Source organism: Emys orbicularis, chromosome 11 (genome assembly GCF_028017835.1).
Source record: "Emys orbicularis isolate rEmyOrb1 chromosome 11, rEmyOrb1.hap1, whole genome shotgun sequence".
Taxonomy (NCBI): domain Eukaryota; kingdom Metazoa; phylum Chordata; order Testudines; family Emydidae; genus Emys; species Emys orbicularis.
Window position 1 is genome coordinate 30,320,094 of NC_088693.1, and position 19,022 is coordinate 30,339,115.

General features: G+C 41.0%; 1 protein-coding gene across 1 annotated transcript in view; it reads left to right on the top strand.

Annotated features, from left to right (window-relative positions):
* The window catches only part of GPD2 (glycerol-3-phosphate dehydrogenase 2), a 124,235-nt gene that overhangs the window by 58,399 nt on the left and 46,814 nt on the right, over window positions 1–19,022 (top strand). The window contains exons 4-6 of the mRNA XM_065413229.1: window positions 1,693–1,817; window positions 2,785–2,882; window positions 3,899–4,062. Coding sequence (XP_065269301.1) covers window positions 1,693–1,817; window positions 2,785–2,882; window positions 3,899–4,062 — 387 coding nt within the window. The remainder of the gene's footprint in view (window positions 1–1,692; window positions 1,818–2,784; window positions 2,883–3,898; window positions 4,063–19,022) is intronic.

Below are 19,022 nucleotides of genomic sequence, written 5' to 3' on the forward strand. Positions count from 1 at the left end.
TGGGAGGAAGCAGTAGACGTGGCATGTATTGACTTTAGTAAGGCTTTTGATACTGTATCACATGACCTCAAAAACAAATTAGGAAAATACAGATGCTCCCCAACTTACGCAAGCGTTCCGTTCCGGAACGCTTTGCGTAACTCAAATTTTGCGTAAGTCGGAAACGTATCTCCAACCATTACACAAAAAAAACCCCCAAAACAACAACCCCCCCCCCCTATTTCTAGCTAACGGAACTTTTTCTGTAAGCTCGGATTTGCGTACGTTGGGTTTACGTAACTCGGGGAGCGTCTGTACAACCTTCATGGAGCTACTATAAGGTGGGTACATAACTGGATGGAAAACCATTTCCAGAGAGTAGTTACAGTGGTTCACCGCCAAGCTAGAAGGGTATATCAAGTGGGGTCCCGCAGGGATCAATTCTGTGTCTGATTCAGTTCAGTATCTTCATCAGTGATTTAGATAATGGCATAGAGAATACACGTATAAAGTCTGCGGATGATACCAAGCTGGGAGGGGTTGCAAGTGCTTTGGAGGATAGGATTAAAATTCAAAATGATCTGGACAAACTGGAGAAATGGTCTGAAGTAAATAGGATGAAATTCAATAAGGACAAATGCGAAGTACTCCATTTAGGAAGGAACAACCAGTTGCAGACATACAGAATAGGAAATAACTGCCTAGGAAGGAGTACTGCAGAAAGAGATTTGGAGGCATAGTGGATCACAAGCTAAATATGAGGCAGCTGTGTAACACTGTTGCAAAAAAGAGCAAACATCATTCTGGGATGTATTAGTAGAAGTGTTTTTAAGCAAGACACGAGAAGTAATTCTTCCACTCTACTCCATGCTGATTAGGCCTCAGCTGGAATAATGTGTCCAGTTCTGGGTGCTACATTTCAGGAAAGATGTGGACAAATTGTAGAAAGTCCAGAGATGAGCAACAAAAATGATCAAAAGTCTAGAAAACAAGACCTCTGAGGGAAGATGGAAAAAATTGGGTTTGTTTAGTGTGGAGAAGAGAAGACTAGGGAGGAGGGGCATGATAACAGCTTTCAAGTATATAAAAGGGTGTTACAAGGAGGAAGGAGAAAAATGGTTCTCCTTAACCATGGAGAATTGGACAAGAAGTAATGGGCTTAAATTCCAGCAAGGGCGATTTTAAGTTGGACATTAAGAAAAATATCCTGACCATCAGGGTGATTAAGCACTGGAATAAATTGCTTAGGGAGGTTGTGAAATCTCCATCACTGAAGATTTTTAAGAGCAAGTTAGACAAAAACCTGTCAGGGATGGTCTAGATCATACTTAGGTCTACCATGAATGCAGGGGACTGGACTAGATGATCTCTCGAGGTCCCTTCCAGACCTATGATTCTAATTCATTCATAGGAGCCTTGCCGCCCTGCATAGAAGTCCAACTGCTTAGCCTCTATGTGCTGGAATGTCTTTTCATTGTGATATGTCCAGATTTTAATGTGCCTCTGTTTAAGAGTTCTGTTTCGACTTTTCCCCCAGGAAGAGACTAAAATCTTTTCATTACAATATAGACAGTGCACTGCACTTGGAATACAAATTTATCCATGTTCAGAGTAATTTTTCTTGTGATTGTCTCTACCCTAGAGAAGTGTCTTTAATGAATTACATACAAATTGTGTAATTTAAGAAGTTAATTTGGTTTTCTGGTTACACAGGACTAAAAACAGCTCTTGTAGAAAGAGATGATTTCTCATCAGGGACCAGCAGCAGGAGCACTAAATTGATCCATGGTGGAGTGAGATATCTTCAGAAGGCCATCATGAGGTTGGATTTCGAGCAGGTAATTGTTTATGCTGGCTGTTAAGCAAAAATTGCCAGTAGACTCTTTTTTTCCTCCTCCCAATTAAATCTCTGTTCTCATTTTATGGTTTTTAATACTTTCTTTTGTTGAATACCAGAGGCACTGTGCATACAGAATAGCTTACTCAGTGAATTCTGCTAGAATATTTTGGGGACATTTCCAATGCTGTTTCTTGCTAGAGTATCATATTTACAGACAATCTGAAAATAGTATCTTGTGGACTGTACATATTGAGGTGGGGGAGATTTCCTTTTGTACACTGATAAGAATTTTTTTTGTTTTTTTAAAGGAATTTTGGGAAAGAAAATATAGTAAATGAGTGGTACATATTCATTGACAGATTTTCTGGTATTGGTCTTCCCATGCATAATATGATGGAAGATGGGACAATCCTCTACCTTTGGGAAAAATCCCAAGCTTGCCTTCTTCCTGTGAAACTTGCAGTTAAAGCTGTCTAAAAATCTTAAAGGTGGTAGAATACTGTACAGTGGAATTGTTTGCCACACGCTTATAGGGCCTTTCGTTTTAAGGATAAGATCAGAAGTGGTTTCTTGGATGTCTTCAAAGATAGGAAGAATTTCATACCTTATTGAGTGCCATTAGCTTCTAGTAAAATGGAGTACGGTTTTTAGGTCCGTTAATTAGAGCTGCTGATAATTAGACTGACCTGCCATAGCACTAAAATGCCTAGTGGAATTTGCTCTGTACTCACAAGTTAAAGATTTTGTGTTACTGATTTGGGAAGTTCCCAATGTAATTCTTCAAACGAAATATCATTGTGCTATTGAAAGAATAGTAAAGAATGTAATAATTGTAATCTAGCACAGAGAACGTGTTCTGTGTATTTTATGGACTGATAGGCAAAACTGTTTTAAAATTTAATATTTGTGATCCGTTAACGAAGAGTTAAAAGTCCTGAATTGTTTATTTTTAAATTTTTTTTTAGTACAGGATGGTAAAAGAAGCACTTCATGAGCGTGCCAACTTGCTCGAAATTGCTCCTCACTTATCTGGTCCTTTACCGATAATGCTTCCTGTTTACAAGTAAGCTCCCTGATACTCCTTCTGCTTTAATTTCTTACACCCTTGCTTTTGAGAATGAAGCTACTTCACTGGACCAGTTTTCGGAATGCCTTTTTCTTATCTGTTAACGTGTCACAAGCTTTGTCTTTTCAGAGGTGAGAATTTGTTGCTGTACTGTAGAAGCGTGAAGTTCATGTACAGCACTGTCTATTAACACCGTTTCAGTTAGCTGTCCAATAGTATTCCTCAAATTCACCCTCTTTCAATGGAGTTTTACCTTGGAAAACTTTTGCACAGTAACTTTGAAATGAATCCGTTTGTCTGGGAAGGGCAAAAGAGAAAAGTGTTTTTATTTTACTTTGTCCCCTCCCAGATCTTGCTAGGGGTGGGAAGAGGTGGAGGGAGAGTGATTTCCAGGCTCCTACTTCCTAATTTTCCCTTTTACTCCCCCTGCCAATCTCTAAGGCCTCCTCAGTAGAGTGACACTCACTCCTGTCACCTCCAGCCCATCAGTGACTTTGAGTTGTTGTGCAGTGATCAAAGGCATCTCCTTCAGAGCAAAGGAAAGTGCTTTCATCTCCGGGGTTGGGCATGCTGCTCTCCTCTGGACTGTCTTCAATATGTCCACATCTCCTAAAGTATGGTGCCCAGAACTGTACACAGCACTGATCTATAATTCCCTTGGTCCTCTTTGTTCCTGTTTTTAAAGATATATTTTCCCTTCTCCAGTCTTCTGGGACCTCACCCATCCTCTGAGCTCTCAAAGATAAGTGCTATGGGCATGGACAAGCGATTTGCCTCTTTTCCTTTGTTTCCTCATATGTAAAATGGGGATAATATCTGAGGTGTATTGTGGATTAGTCAATGTCTACTTGTAAAATGTTTTGAAGACAAGGCCTATGTAAATGGCAAACTTTAGTGCAGAATAGAAACTAATAACCATAATAATGCTAATATTACAATATATAATGATGATTGGAGAGTTTTTTCCCTTTTCAGTTGAAATCTTCTTTTTTTTTTTTTTTTTTTTTTTGCAGATGGTGGCAGTTGCCATACTACTGGGTGGGAATAAAACTATATGACCTTGTAGCTGGAAGTCAGTGTCTGAAAAGCAGCTATGTGCTCAGCAAGTCAAGAGCCTTGGAACTCTTTCCAATGCTACAGAAAGACAGGCTTGTAGGAGCTATTGTCTACTATGATGGTATGTTTCTTTTCTATATTTACCTTTCTAATCCGTCTTTATGGTTGATGTATTTAAAGTAAAACAAAAGTATATAACTAATTTGATGTATTTACATACATAAATATTTTTATAGAAAGTGTCTCTTGAGGGAATCTACCTTGCATCTTGCATAATTTCCATTGGCTAAATTTAGATGTATGACTAAATCCGTTTATTTGGCTCACACATCTGATTGGTTTAGTTCTGGCCTTCCTGATTTACCATCCTGAATGTAGGAGAAAGAATCTGTTCTGTTCTGTCAGCCAGTAGATGCAGCAAATTGTCATAGTATCTTCATGGTCTCGTGATTCCCTATAGGAAGTTCCTGTGACATCTCCAGCCATGCATAGTTGTGTAATACTAGAGAAGCTCCTTTTGTGCTGGATCAGTGTAAAACAGTCTATACAAATGTGGTATCTGAAGTGCTCTGTTCCAACTAACCCCCTGTAAGTCTCAAACAAATATTTCCTAATCGGATAATATGCCAAATTTTATTAGGCTTCTGAATCCTGTGTTTACTTGAGGACTAATTGTTCAGAGATGTTCTGAAGCCAAGACTCTAAAGAGAGAGTTTCCTCAGGAAAATTGTAGAATCTGTGAACATGTTTACCAAAATAGTTAATGTCAAGGAAACAGATGATATTATTGATAATCTTAAATGGCTCACTATATAGTATTTACATTAAAAAAATAATTCACACCTGTCTTGATAATTTGACTTCCCTTTTGTGGTTCTCATTTTTGAATTGGGTTTGGTCCATCAATCGCTTCTTGCTTGCATCACCCTCAGCTATTTAAATTGTTCTTGTAAATACATTCAAATAGCACAAGCAGCTCTGGGGCTGGGGTGGTTTCCACTGGAAACCTCTATATTCAAGGGGTTATAAATCTATAGGAAAAAATACCTTAAGGCTGAAACTTGGCACAAATGTCATCTACTACACAGAATACAGTTTTGAGTGTTAATATATATATATCATTTCAACAAAATGAGTGATTGAGTTGTAGAGAGTAGGAGAAGATTAAAGTGCTTTTTTGCAAGTCTGATATTTTTTTTAAATTGAAGTTTTGTAGTTCAAAGGTCTAATGTGCACAGATTACTTGTTTGAAAAATATAAATCGAAGGGTTACTCTGCTTTTTAAAAATGGGCAAATGTGCAGTAGCAGCAACTTCTGTGTTCAGATTGTTGATATTGATGTTCATATTGATGGTACCAGAATGATTTGGGGGTTTTTATTTCATTTTTATAAAGTATGTCCAATGCTAAGTCCCTAGTGACATGTGCAATATTTTCAACTCGTATGGCTTTTCAAACACAAAAGCGTGGATTGTACAACCCTGGCTCATGCTGTGGAGTTTGTATTCATGCAAGTAATCTCACTGATTTCAGTAGGATTACTCAAATGAGTAAGTCCTCATCAACATGAGTCAGGGTTGCACAATCTAGCCCCAAGTTTAAAAAACAAAACGCCTTCTACGCTGCACCCAAAAAGTCACCTGCTAACCGTATTCAGGAAAGGCCCAGGAAAAGGACGTAAACAACCTTTAAGACCTGCATGAACGTAAACAACCTTTAAGACCTGTCAGACTAGTAAGAGAAGGGAATTCCTAAGCCAAGAACCCTAAGTACATTCTTCTATCAGCCCCCTAGTCAAAAGACTTCTGGCTTGACCTATCCAGCTTCCTCTCTTCCTGTGTATTACCACAGCAGCCTCCAAGGTAGCCAAGTGAAGCCATGTAGAGTTTTATGGATCAGTCATCACCATGAGTTGCATTTCCCAGGAGGAAGTGTTGTGATGTATTGCTTTTTGGCTGACTCTGCCATGCAGGAGGACAGCTGCATTATGCATGAGTTGTAGCTGCTTGGTGGTCTTCAAGCCACTTACATAATTCATTGCAATAACCAAGTCAAAGTTCCAAAGGCAAAGATAATTTTGGAGAGGTACAAGTCTAAAAGGTGTTGTCTCTATTGCTTTACCAACCAATGAATGAAAAATGTACGTACTTACTGTTAATTATAGAAATGTAGAGATGGAAGGGACTGTGAAGTCCTCAAGTCCAGCTCCCCCCAAATCCCTGCTGTGCTGAGGCAGGACCAAATAAACCTAGACCATCCCTAATAGGAGTTTATTTAACCTGTTAAAAATGTCTAGCGATGGGGATTCAACAAACTCTTTTAGAAGCCTATGTCAGTGCTTAACTATCTTTATAGTTGGAAAGTTTTTCCCTAATATATAACCTACATCTCCTTTCCTGCAGATTAAGTCCATTAGTTCTTGTCCTGCCTTCAGTGAACATTGAGAACAATTGATCACTGTCTTCAATGTAATAACACTTAACATAGGGTATGACTACACTACGAAATTAAATAGTTGAAGACTGTTTTTACATCCCCCTAGTCTTTTTCTCAAGACTAAACATGCCCAGGTTTTTTAACCATTCCTCATAGGTCAGCTTTTCTAAACCTTTTATCATTTTGGTTGCTCTCCCTGGATTCTCTCCAACTTGTCCACATCTTTCCTAAAGTGTGGTGCCCAGAATTGGACATACACCTCTACCTCGATATAACGCTGTCCTCAGGAGCCAAAAAATCTTACCGTGTTATAGGTGAAACCGCGTTATATCGAACTTGCTTTGATCCGCCGGAGTGCGCAGCCCCGCCCCCTCGGAGCACTGCTTTACCGCGTTATATCCGAATTCATGTTATATCGGGCCGTGTTATATCGGGGTAGAGGTGTAGTACTCCAGCTGAGGCCTCACCAGTGTGGAGTAGAGTGGAACAGCTACTTCCTGTGTCTTACATACCACCCTCCTGTTATTCCCCAGAATATTAGCCTTTTTCACTACTGCATCACACTGACTCGTATTCAATTTGTGTTCTGCTATACCCCTCAGGGCCTTTTCTTCAGTACTGCCATCTAAACAGCTATTCCCCATTTTGTAGTTGTGCATTTGATTTTTAGCTTCCTAAGTGAAGTGCTTTGAATTTTTCTTTAGTGAATTTCATCTCGTTGAATTTAGAACAATTCTCTAATTTGTCAAGATTGTTTTGAATTCTAATCCTGCCCTCCAAAGTTCTTGCAACCCCTCTCAGCTTGGTGTCATCTACAGATTTTATAAGCTACTCTCCACTCTTATCCAAGTCATTAATGCAGTGGTCCCCAAACGGTAGGAACATTTTGGGGGGCGAGTTGTGTGGTGGGGGGCAGGGAGGGAGTGTCCCCCCAGCCCGCAGCTCTGCCTCCAGCTCCTCTGCTAAGCAAATTGTGCAGTAATGGAGTAATAGGCAGATTACATTACTGGTGGTGGGGGGGCATGACAGGAAAAGTTTGGGCACCACAGCATTAATGAAAATATTGAATAGAACTGGACCCAGACCTGACCCTTGCAGGACCCCTCTGGATATGCCCCCCCCTCAGTGTGACCGCGAACGATTGGTAACTACTCTATGGTCTTTCAACCAGTTGAGCACCCACCTTATAGTAATTTCATCTAGAGTAGTATGTGTATGAGACTCATGCAACTGTCAGTGGCCTTATTAATATGAAGATACTGTCATCTGGGAATCCATGGGTGGTCAGGGTTCCAAAAGTACCCCCAGCCTGAGACAATCTTGGACAAACTCCCTCCACTGCGGGGGCAGGAACCACCTCTTCTATGCTTTCAAGGGCATTCCTCACTTCACTTTTATCGTCCCCATTTTGTCTGAATTAATCGTCAGCAGCAGGGTGTTAAGAATTTTGATGAAAAAGGACTCAAACCTCCTCACTTGATTTAATGAATGATGAGGTGTATGAGTCCAGCATGCAGGTCATAGTACAAAGACCCATAGTGCCTTTGGAACCTCAGAAACTGGTGCTGGCTTAAACTTTTCCGGAGAAGAGATTGCATTTGTTCCCTCTAGGCATGAATCTGTCCATAGAAATGCTGACAGGCAGGTCTGAAGCCAATCTACTTTATAGAGGAAAAAGGTTTTTTATAGCAAGAAAAATAGGATTCTGGTTCCAAGTGAAGGCAGCCAGGATGTACCAAATTGTCCACTACTTGAAATTAGACTTTGTGAAGGTGTTTTCTTTGGGAGCATTATCTCTCCATTTCACATACGAGTCCTGTATCTCTACATCTGTCACCACATGAACCAGAAAGCCCATGCTCCACCAGATCTTCATATTGCCAGCTTTATAGTGGCTTTGGTCATCTCCTCAGCCACTGAAAATGGCCATCATGGAGATGCAGAACTCCCAAGTAAAGAACTCCTTAACAGAAGGTTTCTTTCACTTGCCAAATTTCACAGCTAAGTAAGGAAGTTCCATAGTAAAATTAATAAACCTCCTAGAAATTAGTAATTTCCTTGGCTTTAACTGCCTAGGAATTACCTAGATTCCAGAATGTTAGCTTCTTTTTTGTTGTTTAAGGGTGCCTTGAGTTTTGCTGAAACCTCTACATCTCAGCAGATCCTAACTTTACTTGAATGTGTCTTCAAGGCATTCTGAGCTGCATCTTTGTCCAGCATGATATGTAATTACATGTACATTAAGTTTAATGTAAACCAAACAGTATTCAAATTTTTGTAAAAAATTATGCCCAGCAAAAATTACATTAAAAAGACTGTTGTGAGTCATCCACAAATCTTAAAAGCCAGGAAATTCACAGCTCGAATTGTACTTCAACATCTAGACACAGCAGGGTGTCCACTTAACTACTTTCTAGGTGCACCCTGTCGTGCCTACATGTTAAAGGACAGTCTTATCTGTGAATTTCCTTGCTTTGCATCAGACCCTTAATGTTCTTTCGTTGTAGATTTTATTGGGTGATTATCTAAATTGAGACAATTCTTTTTCTGTTAGTGGTTAAGAGTGCTTTATGGAAAGATTTTCTTAACCCTCATGGGTATCCTGGCAGTCTCATGATATCAAGATGTATGCAGAGCAGTCATGAAGAAACTACACATCCCTTGCAGGGATGGAGATATCACACTCAGAAGAAATATCCTGAATACTTATTTGCCAATTGTGGTGGATCTGTAATTAATTTTTTTACCTGAAGATAGTTTATTTCTTTCATCCAGCAGCCTGAAAGTTCATCACACAACATTTGACTATAAAGGTTTTTTCCCCTTTTTTTCGAATTAAACTAGTCAACACTTATCAATAGGGACATTTGGAGAGGAAAAATAGGGATATATCTCCTAACTCAATTGAAATACATTGGGTACAGAGAGCATTTAGGAGGCATATTGTGGAAAAATAACTAGCATAAGGATAATTAGAGCTTGTCCCTCTTGAGTGGGACCAGCTAGTATGTATATATCTCTTCATAATCAGGAGTAATACAAAACTGTGGAAAGGAGAAAAATTGAATTTTTTTGTTTTTCCATTATCTGATTTTAAGAACTAGCAGATAGTCCTGCTGGGGGCGGAAGGGGGGGGGACAGTTATGAGCCGTTCCATACTTAGGACGTTGAGCAAAGGTTCAATCTAGTCTGTTTAAAATATAACCCTTCTGTTTTACATAGGATACTTGGATTTTATATTTCACTATAAAAATAACAGGAGTACTTGTGGCACCTTAGAGACTAACAAATTTATTAGAGCATAAGCTTTCGTGGGCTACAACCCACTTCTTCGGATGCATAAAGAGTGAACCATATATTGAGGAGATATATATATACACACACATACAGAGAGCATGAACAGGTGGGAGTTGTCTTACCAACTCTGAGAGGCCAATTAAGTAAGAGGGAAAAAAAGAGAAAAAAAACTTTTGAAGTTTTTTTCTCTTACTTAATTGGCCTCTCAGAGTTGGTAAGACAACTCCCACCTGTTCATGCTCTCTGTATGTGTGTGTATATATATCTCCTCAATATATGGTTCACTCTTTATGCATCCGAAGAAGTGGGTTGTAGCCCACGAAAGCTTATGCTCTAATAAATTTGTTAGTCTCTAAGGTGCCACAAGTACTCCTGTTATTTTTGCGGATACAGACTAACACGGCTGCTACTCTGAAATATTTCACTATAGTAATTCAGAATGACTGAAAGTCATATGGATTTTTAAAAACAGTACAAATGGTTAGCATTACCCTCGATTCATTGTTTGCTAAAATAAAGGTTGTGGCAGTTGCTAGTGTGCATTATCTTGTGGTGTTGAATTCAGGACTGTTATTATCTTGACTAACTAGGGCCCTGAACCTGCAACGAGATTCACCCCAGCAGAGCCTTCCATGGATCTCATTGTAGTATCAAGGCCTAAGTCCCCAAAGCCTAATAGCAAAAATTAACCTGTCTACTTGAAATGTTGTCATGATATGGATTTTAACAATGGATACTTAGTTTTCTCTTGATGGTACAGTACTTTCCTACTTTTGCATATACATCTGCACTTAGTCTACTTGGTTTTTAATAATAAACTTTACAAAGATGTAATTTAATGGCCCCGTCCAATCAACATTTAAAAAACAAAATATCCTGTTGGGACTAAAGACTGACATCTGCATTTTTTTCCCTTTAAAAGAAAATTATTAAAAGACTTAAAAAAAAAATCCCAGTAGCCTGCAGGCTTAAGTTTTATGTTGACAAATAGATTTTTGAAAGTTTCTTTGGATGATCTGTAGCGAGAGCTGCTGTAAAAATTATTAAAAGCGCGACAGCAACTTTCAGCTTGAAAAACTAATTGGTTAGTTTTAATTCATTCTTAGTAACCATTTTGCTGCTTTAAAATATTTTGAGATACTCTACTGCTAGGTGTTTAAAAAAATAGAGCAATCTCTAATTTTTATAATAAATATTACTTAAAAGTAATATTCTTAAAGACTGTAATTAACTGGAAACCTATTTGTAATCTATTTAAAGCTTAGTTATGACTAAGCAGTTTGGTATTTTATGGCAAAATGATAACCAGAACAATTTTAAATAATTCCTACCTATTGCGACAGAGATGCATTTACAAGACACTCACAAAGGCTAATTTAAGGTTTTCTTGCACAAATGCTACTTTAGATTCATTGCTATGTGATGCCAAAGTAAAGAACAGCAAAAGTTAATACAGTTTTTGGTGGAAAATTCTTATTTTTTTTCTTGCCAAGATACAGCACAAAATCAGTTACTGAGTGATACTTTACTGATAGGCCTGATGCCTTCCCATTCAAAGAGCAAAATTTGATTTGTACCCTTTCTTGCTTCTTTAAGTTGCGTTAAAGGGCCAGAAATGTTTTCAACTTTTTTCTGCATGTTTTTTATGTTAGAAATTCAGGTCTGGCCTATCCTGATTTCCCTGGACAACTGGAGAGCTAGTATACCTAGAGATCTTTCATATGTACTGAGCAAGTGAAACCTGATTGACAATGACACTCTTTCTATTCAGACCATTTAAAGCTGTTTCCATTTTTAATTCCATTGCCTATGAAGAGTTGGAAGGAAAAAAGCTGGCTTTTAAAGATTCTTTATCTCATCCCTTCAGTTAAGAATTCTGAAAGCTCATATTATTACACACTTGAACTCTCAGAGGGTATGTCTGGATTTCAAGAAAATGTTTTCTTTTTAAGTGTTAACAAACACATTAACTTATGCTTTAAAAATGTAAGGTGCAATCCTGGCCCTACTGATGTTGTGGGAAAGCTCTCTTAGTTTTCAGTGGGGCCAGGATTTCACTCCAAGTGTAGATAGGGCAAGTTATATTTTAACACTTGTTAGCTGACTGAGGTGAGCCCTAGGCTCTGCCCTACAGTTCATCTTGACCAGTTAACTTGTACTCTGTCGATACTAGTTTTAAAACGTGTTAGCTAATGCATTTTTGAAAATACTTCTTGCATCCTAACCTAGACAAGCCCTGAGTCTTGGGGGGAGGGGGAGGCGAACAAGCAACACACACAACCTTTCAGTTCTTTATACACCTTAAAGAAGCAAAATGATGGCACGAACCCTTTGCAGTTCACCTTTAAGGAACTTAGCATTAGATAATGGCATTGACACTTAAAGCTCAAAATAGGTTTGGGGTGGGGAGCTTTTATAGAAAGGAGTGTTGTAAGTAGTTTTATGTTAATAATTAAATTCAGTTTCATAATGTTTCTTGCCTTTTTCTCTTCCCCTCTGTCAGATTTTTCTGCATCTATACCCTTAGGGTATGTCTACACTACGAGAGTAGTTCGATTTTACTTAAAGCGAATTTGTGGAACCGATATTACAAAGTCGAACGTGTGTATCCACACTAAGGACAGTAATTCGACTTTGTGAGTCCACACTAACGGGGCAAACGTCGACATTGGAAGCGGTGCACTGTGGGCAGCTATCCCACAGTTCCCGCAGTCCCCGCTGCCCATTGGAATTCTGGGTCGAGCCCCCAATGCCTGCTGGGGCAAAAAATGTGTTGAGGGTGGTTTTGGGTAACTGTCGTAATTCAACCGTCACTCCCGCCCTCTCTCCGTGAAAGCGCCAGCGGGCAATCAGTTCGCGCACTTTTCTGGTGATTGACAGCGCGGATGCCACAGCACTGCAAGCATGGAGCCTGCTGCGATCATCGCTGCAGTTATGGCCGTTGTCAACACCTCGCACCTTATCATCCACTTTTTTCAGAGGCAAATGCTGAGAAATCGGGCGAGGAGGCTACGGCAGCGCGGTGAGGACATTAAGTCTGAGAGGGGCACAGACCTCTCACAAAGCACGGGACCCCGCGCCGTGGACATCATGGTGGCAATGGGTCATGTTGATGCTGTGGAACGGCGATTCTGGGCCCGGGAAACAAGCACGGACTGGTGGGACCGCATAGTGCTGCAGGTCTGGGATGAATCACAGTGGCTGCGAAACTTTCGCATGCGGAAGGGAACTTTCTTCGAACTTTGAGTTGCTGTCCCCTGCCCTGAAGCGCAAGGACACCTGGATGCGAGCAGCCCTGACTGTCCAGAAGCGAGTGGCCATAGCCCTCTGGAAGCTTGCAACGCCAGACAGCTACCCGTCAGTCGCGAACCAATTTGGAATGGGCAAATCTACCGTGGGGGTTGTTGTGATGCAAGTAGCCAACGCAATCGTTGAGCTACTGCTCTCGAAGGTAGTGACCCTCGGAAACGCGCAGGTGATCATAGATGGCTTCGCTGCAATGGGATTCCCAAACTGCGGTGGGGCTATAGATGGAACTCACATCCCTATCCTGGGACCGGCCCACCATGCCAGCCAGTACATTAACCGAAAGGGCTACTTTTCAATGGTGCTGCAAGCATTGGTGGACCATAGGGGACGTTTTACCAACATCAACGTCGGATGGCCGGGCAAGGTTCATGATGCTCGTGTTTTCAGGAACTCTGGTCTGTTTAGACGGCTGCAGGAAGGTATTTACTTCCCGGACCACAAAATAACTGTTGGGGATGTGGAGATGCCTATAGTCATCCTCGGGGACCCAGCCTACCCGCTAATGCCCTGGCTCATGAAGCCTTATACAGGCGCCCTGGACAGTGAAAAAGAACTCTTCAACTACCGGCTGAGCAAGTGCAGAATGGTGGTGGAGTGTGCTTTTGGACGTCTCAAGGGGAGATGGAGAAGCTTACTGACTCGCTCTGATCTCAGCGAAACCAATATCCCCATTGTCATTGCAGCTTGCTGTGTGCTCCACAATCTCTGTGAGAGCAAGGGGGAGACGTTTATGGCGGGGTGGGAGGTTGAGGCAAATTGCCTGGCTGCTGATTACGCCCAGCCAGACAGCCGGGCGATCAGAAGAGCACAGCGGGACGCGCTGTGCATCCGGGAAGCTTTGAAAGCTAGGTTCCACAGTGAGCAGGGTAACCTGTGACTATTAAGTTTGTTTATTCAGAAGCTGAACCTTTCTTTACCCAGTTAATGTTGACTATCCTCTCCAGTTACCAACCCCCTTCCCCTCCTTCCAACACACCTTTAAAAATAAAATAAATGAAACTTTGTTCATTAACACAGTTTTTTTTATTAAGGATTTCGCGGTAAAGTGTTGAAACTGGGATGCAGACTGTGGTGGGGAGCGGGTGTAGTGATGGAAAGGACGCTTCTAAACTCGAGGAATGACAGGCTCCTGCTCCTAGAGCGGTCCGCAGTGGTGGATGGTTGTTTCAACGGAGCCTGCCACCTTTTCGGGACTCTGTGTGTGGGGGCTATGTGACTTTGTGGAGGGGGAGGGCGGTTACAGATCCCCTGCTGCGTGGCTCTGTCATCCAGGCTAAGGACCGCTTCATAAGATCTGTAACCGCCCTCCTCCGCCACAAACTCACATAGCCCCCCCACACAGAACATGAAAACCACCTCCCAGACTGACCAGGGTGCCTAGTGACTGCAATGTGTGTGTGACCTTCTGCTCAACCTGCCCCCGTGTCTGTACCCTGGTAAAGGTGACTGTCCTCTCCAATTACCATCCCCCTTCCCCCCCTTCAAACACACTTTCCTCTAAAAGAACATGACAGAAACAGTAATTAACAGAAACGTATTTTTTATTAACTACACAGTTAGGGGATGAAACTGGGACGGGGGCTTGGGTGAGGTGCTTTTGGAGTGAAGGAAAGGACTTATCAAATCTTTGGGAATGAGAGCCTTCTGTTACTTGAGCAGTCTGCAGGGGTGGAGTGACTGTTTTCACGGCCCCCTGCCGCCCCTCCTTCTTGGGACTTTGGGTGAGGGGGGGATGGGACTTTGTGGCAGGGGAGGGCGGTTAGAGATAGAGTTCCAAGCAATCCTCCTAGCGTTGGCCAGTTGCTGCTGCCGGCAATCCGGCCAGCATGAACTCTGCCCCATCCCACCCCCCTCGTGGCTGTCCCCGGGAAAGATCACTGAATGCTGCCCCTGTCACGCCTCCACCGCGTGGCTGTAAACGGCCGGTTACAGTTATGTAAAGGAACAGGCAATCAGTCCCAATACTAACATTCCCCTAATTCAAAGCAGGTCACCATGAGTGATATCACTCTGATGAGGATTTCAGAGACAGAGAAAGAGCGCATGCTGCGTGAATGCCAGCAAGAAAGAGCGCATGCTGCGTGAATGCCAGCAAGCACCAGGGCCGTATGCCGCCATGCTTTGCGAGGCAATGATCCCGGAGTACTTGCTGCTAGCCTGGCGAGGAAAAGTTTCCTACCATGGAGGATGCAATAAGGCCGTTCTCCCCAGGAACCTGATGCAAAGGCTTTCACAATATCTCCAGGAGACCTTTGTGGAGATGTCCCAGGAGGATTTCTGCTCTATACCCGCACATATAGACAGAATTTTCCAGTAGCTGCACTGGCCAGAACTAGAAAATAAAGCACCTAGGGCAAACTAATCATGAAAAACCCATTGTTAAGATACCATTATTATTCTGTTCAAAATAAATAAATGTTTAAAACACTTATCAACTGATGTTTCCCCTGAATCACGGTCTGGGTTACGGCCTTGGGAGGGTTGGTAGGGGATCTCCGTGAGGGTGATGAAGAGATCCTGGCTGTCGGGGAAATCAGCGTTGAAAGCGCTGTTGACTGCCTCGTCCTCCTAATCTCCTTCCTCATCTTCCCCGCGAACATCTCCGAGGAAGCGGCCGTCGACAATACCCCATCGTCAGAGTCCACGGACAGTGGTGGGGTAGTGGTGACGGCTGCACCTAGAATGGAATGCAGTGCCTCGTAGAAACGACATGTCTGGGGCTGGGATCTGGAGCGTCCGTTTGACTCTTTGGTCTTCTGGTAGCCTTGTCTCAGCTCCTTGATTTTCACGCGGCACTGTGTTGCATCCCGGCTGTATCCTCTTTCCGTCATGGCTTTGGACATCTTCTCGTAGATCTTTGCATTCCGTCTTTTCGATCGCAGCTCCGAAAGCACGGACTCATCGCCCCACACAGCGATCAGATCCAAGACTTCCCGATCAGTCCATGCTGGGGCCCTCTTTCTATTCAGCGATTGCATGGTCACCTCTGCTGGAGAGCTCTGCATCGTTGCCAGTGCTGCTGAGCTCACCACGATGTCCAAACAGGAAATGAGATTCAAACTGGCCAGACAGGAAAAGGATTCAAATTTTCCCGGGCCATTTCCTGTGTGGCTGGTCAGAGCATCCAAGCTCGGACTGCTGTCCAGAGCGTCAACAGAGTGGTGCACTGTGGGATAGCTCCCGGAGCTATTAGCATCGAATTACATCCACACTAACCCTAATTCGACATGGCCATGTTGAATTTAGCGTTACTTCCCTCGTCGGGGAGGAGTACAGAAATCGATTTAAAGAGACCTCTATGTCAAAATAAATAGCTTCGTTGTGTGGACGGGTGCAGGGTTAATTCGCGTTAACGCTGATAAATTCGACATAACATCCTAGTGTAGACCAGGCCTTAGTCGCACCTACTGGCTGCAGTGAGTATTGCTTAATAGCAGAGGTCTCCCCCTAGAGTTGGAGTGTTGACCCAAATCCCCCAAAAGAACACTTTTAATATACCCACTGCGTAGATTATTTTCTGACTTGATAAAACCATTTGCACAGTTATTTACTTTTTTTGCATTGGTATTTGGCTTTTATCAGAAGGGGATCAGCAGTGCTATTCCTTTATTTTTTTTTTAATTGCTGATCTAACGCTTTATTTTTTGTTGAATTGCTTATCAAACAATCATGAATATATCCTACTCTATAGCTTTCTGAAATGTTGTTGCTTCAGCCCTCTGAATTACATTTTAAAATTGTTTTATACAGGCAAAAATGGATGGTACATTATAAATGTTGGAAGTACCAGCAATAGCAAATCACAGACTTTACCAGGGGCTATTCTTGCTCTGTCTCAGCATCAGGAAACTATAGCATATGTTGGATGTTAGCCTGGGTGTACACAATGTGTCCTATTTATTCAAGCTTTCCTTTGAAGCCACAACTTACAAGTTTGTTTCTTAGGGGTACATGTCAGACTTCATTTAGCATTTGCTGGTATTGGGATACTCCTGAATAGCAAAAAGGCAACATTTTGGGGGAAGAATGTGGCTGCTATCTGAGCAGTGATCTGTCAGTTTCATTTATGTAGCTCAAGGAAAATTGGAAAAGAGGCACTATATGGAGAAGCAAAAGCTGAGAGCTCAAGATCATAGAGAGAATTATTTTAAAGCATTTTTAATGGAAGAATTAATCTTCATTTGAATTATATGTACATTATGTTGTGGGCTAGAAAAATAGGAAACATTTTAAAGCAGAGATTTAACAGTCAAGAATACTACAATTTTAAACTTGCACAGAAAATGCTGGCTAATTCTAAGTGGCAGAGTTCTCTTTTAAGATGCATTATTTCATCTCTCTGGGTGCTATAGAGTTTTTTGAGTATGTACATATTCTCCCTTCAAAGATGAACTTTTAAGTGTATAAGGAAACGTATTTCTAGGTTATTTAGTAAGTCATGAATTTACAATGGAATAGCTGTGTTAATTACCGTTTCTTATTGGAATATATTTATATAGCTTAAAGACAGAAAATAGAACTGTAGAATCTTTTGCATCATCTCATACAGTATTTTCTTGATTTTTTTTTTTTTTTTTTTTTTTTTTTGCCACATGAAAAATATATATGATTGTGAAATTTCTAATGAAATTCACATTTTCACTTTTCTTTGCAAAATCTCCAGTTCAGTTAGATCCCAGGAAAGGCTCTTCATTTCATAATTTTGCATTCTCCAGAATTTTGGTGCGTATTTTTTTTCCCCGAAGTATGTTAACTAAAATTCTAAATCTTTGGAACAAAAAGGTTGTTCAAAGAAAGGTGGAAAGGAGGCTCTTCAGGTGAGGACTGAGCATTCCTTGTTTACTGTAAACCCCATGAGAAATTCTTCCCATTTAAAAAAAAAAAAATCAATGCAAAGGAATAGAGCATTCATTAAGCTCTCAAAAATTGAATAAACACTTTTTCTTTTTAATCTCCTATAGCTCTTTTTCCTTGTATTAGAGTGTGTGCTGAATTAGGAAATGTTACAGCCTTATAGTTCATATTTCTCAAATTAATATTTTGAGAATATTAGCATATGTAATAGGGGCATTGCCCAAATTTAGGCATGGACGGTTGTAAGAATTTAAATCCTTATTCTAAATTTTTCTCTCCCTTGAAAGTTAAAATGGTGTGACAATTTGTCACTGGAAAGGTTTTATGTAGATGAAGTCTATTGCTACACATCTTCATGTTAGTTGAGTTTTAACTTGAAAATGGAAGACTGTGAAAGTAGCTTCTAATGCTCAGCCCCACAGGAACTGCTAGCAAACCATTATGGGTATTTAAAAGCAGCAAGGACATGCAGAACATGTTTTGAGTGATTTTATTTAAAAGAAAATCTTACGGGTAGTATATGAGAGACCTCAGAAAGAAAACCAGTTATCTGCTGTGAGGAGGATTGTAAAGGCATGATTGGCTGCCTCTTGTGGAATATATAGGAAATGAAATATAAGCATTGACTTGGCTGTTTCTGTAGTTTCAATCTCAATTTTCTATTTCATTTAAGAGTTCTTAATACTCTGATTTGGTGTAAGTAGTAGTGGGAGAGACAGAGGAATCATAAGCCTTGGTATTATGAACGGTCCTTCTTATTTCTTAAATTAATGAAATCTGTATGTTCTGTTTACTTGTAGTGGTTTTAGCACAAAGCCCTTTGAATCAGATGGTATTTTATCCATCAAACAGTTTTTACTTTCAAAATGGATAAAAATCAATACCCTAAAATGACTTGTGTCTTTAACCCAGTTTTTCCTCTGTCAAAGGGTACAACTATATAAGCATACCTACAGGAGTAATAGTTTGTTCACAACAAAAGAGACTGTGCATTCCATAGCACTTCTTTTGCTGCAGGCATCGTTCCCAAAAGCATGCAGCTGATAACTGCATCTCCTGCTGTACCTGTAACAATTTAATTGTATAAGTCAGCCCAGTCAAGCATCCCCTGCTCATGACTGGGAGACATGAAATTCATTGTCATTATTGTCCCTGTCATTTTGGATCATTATATCCTGCTGCAGA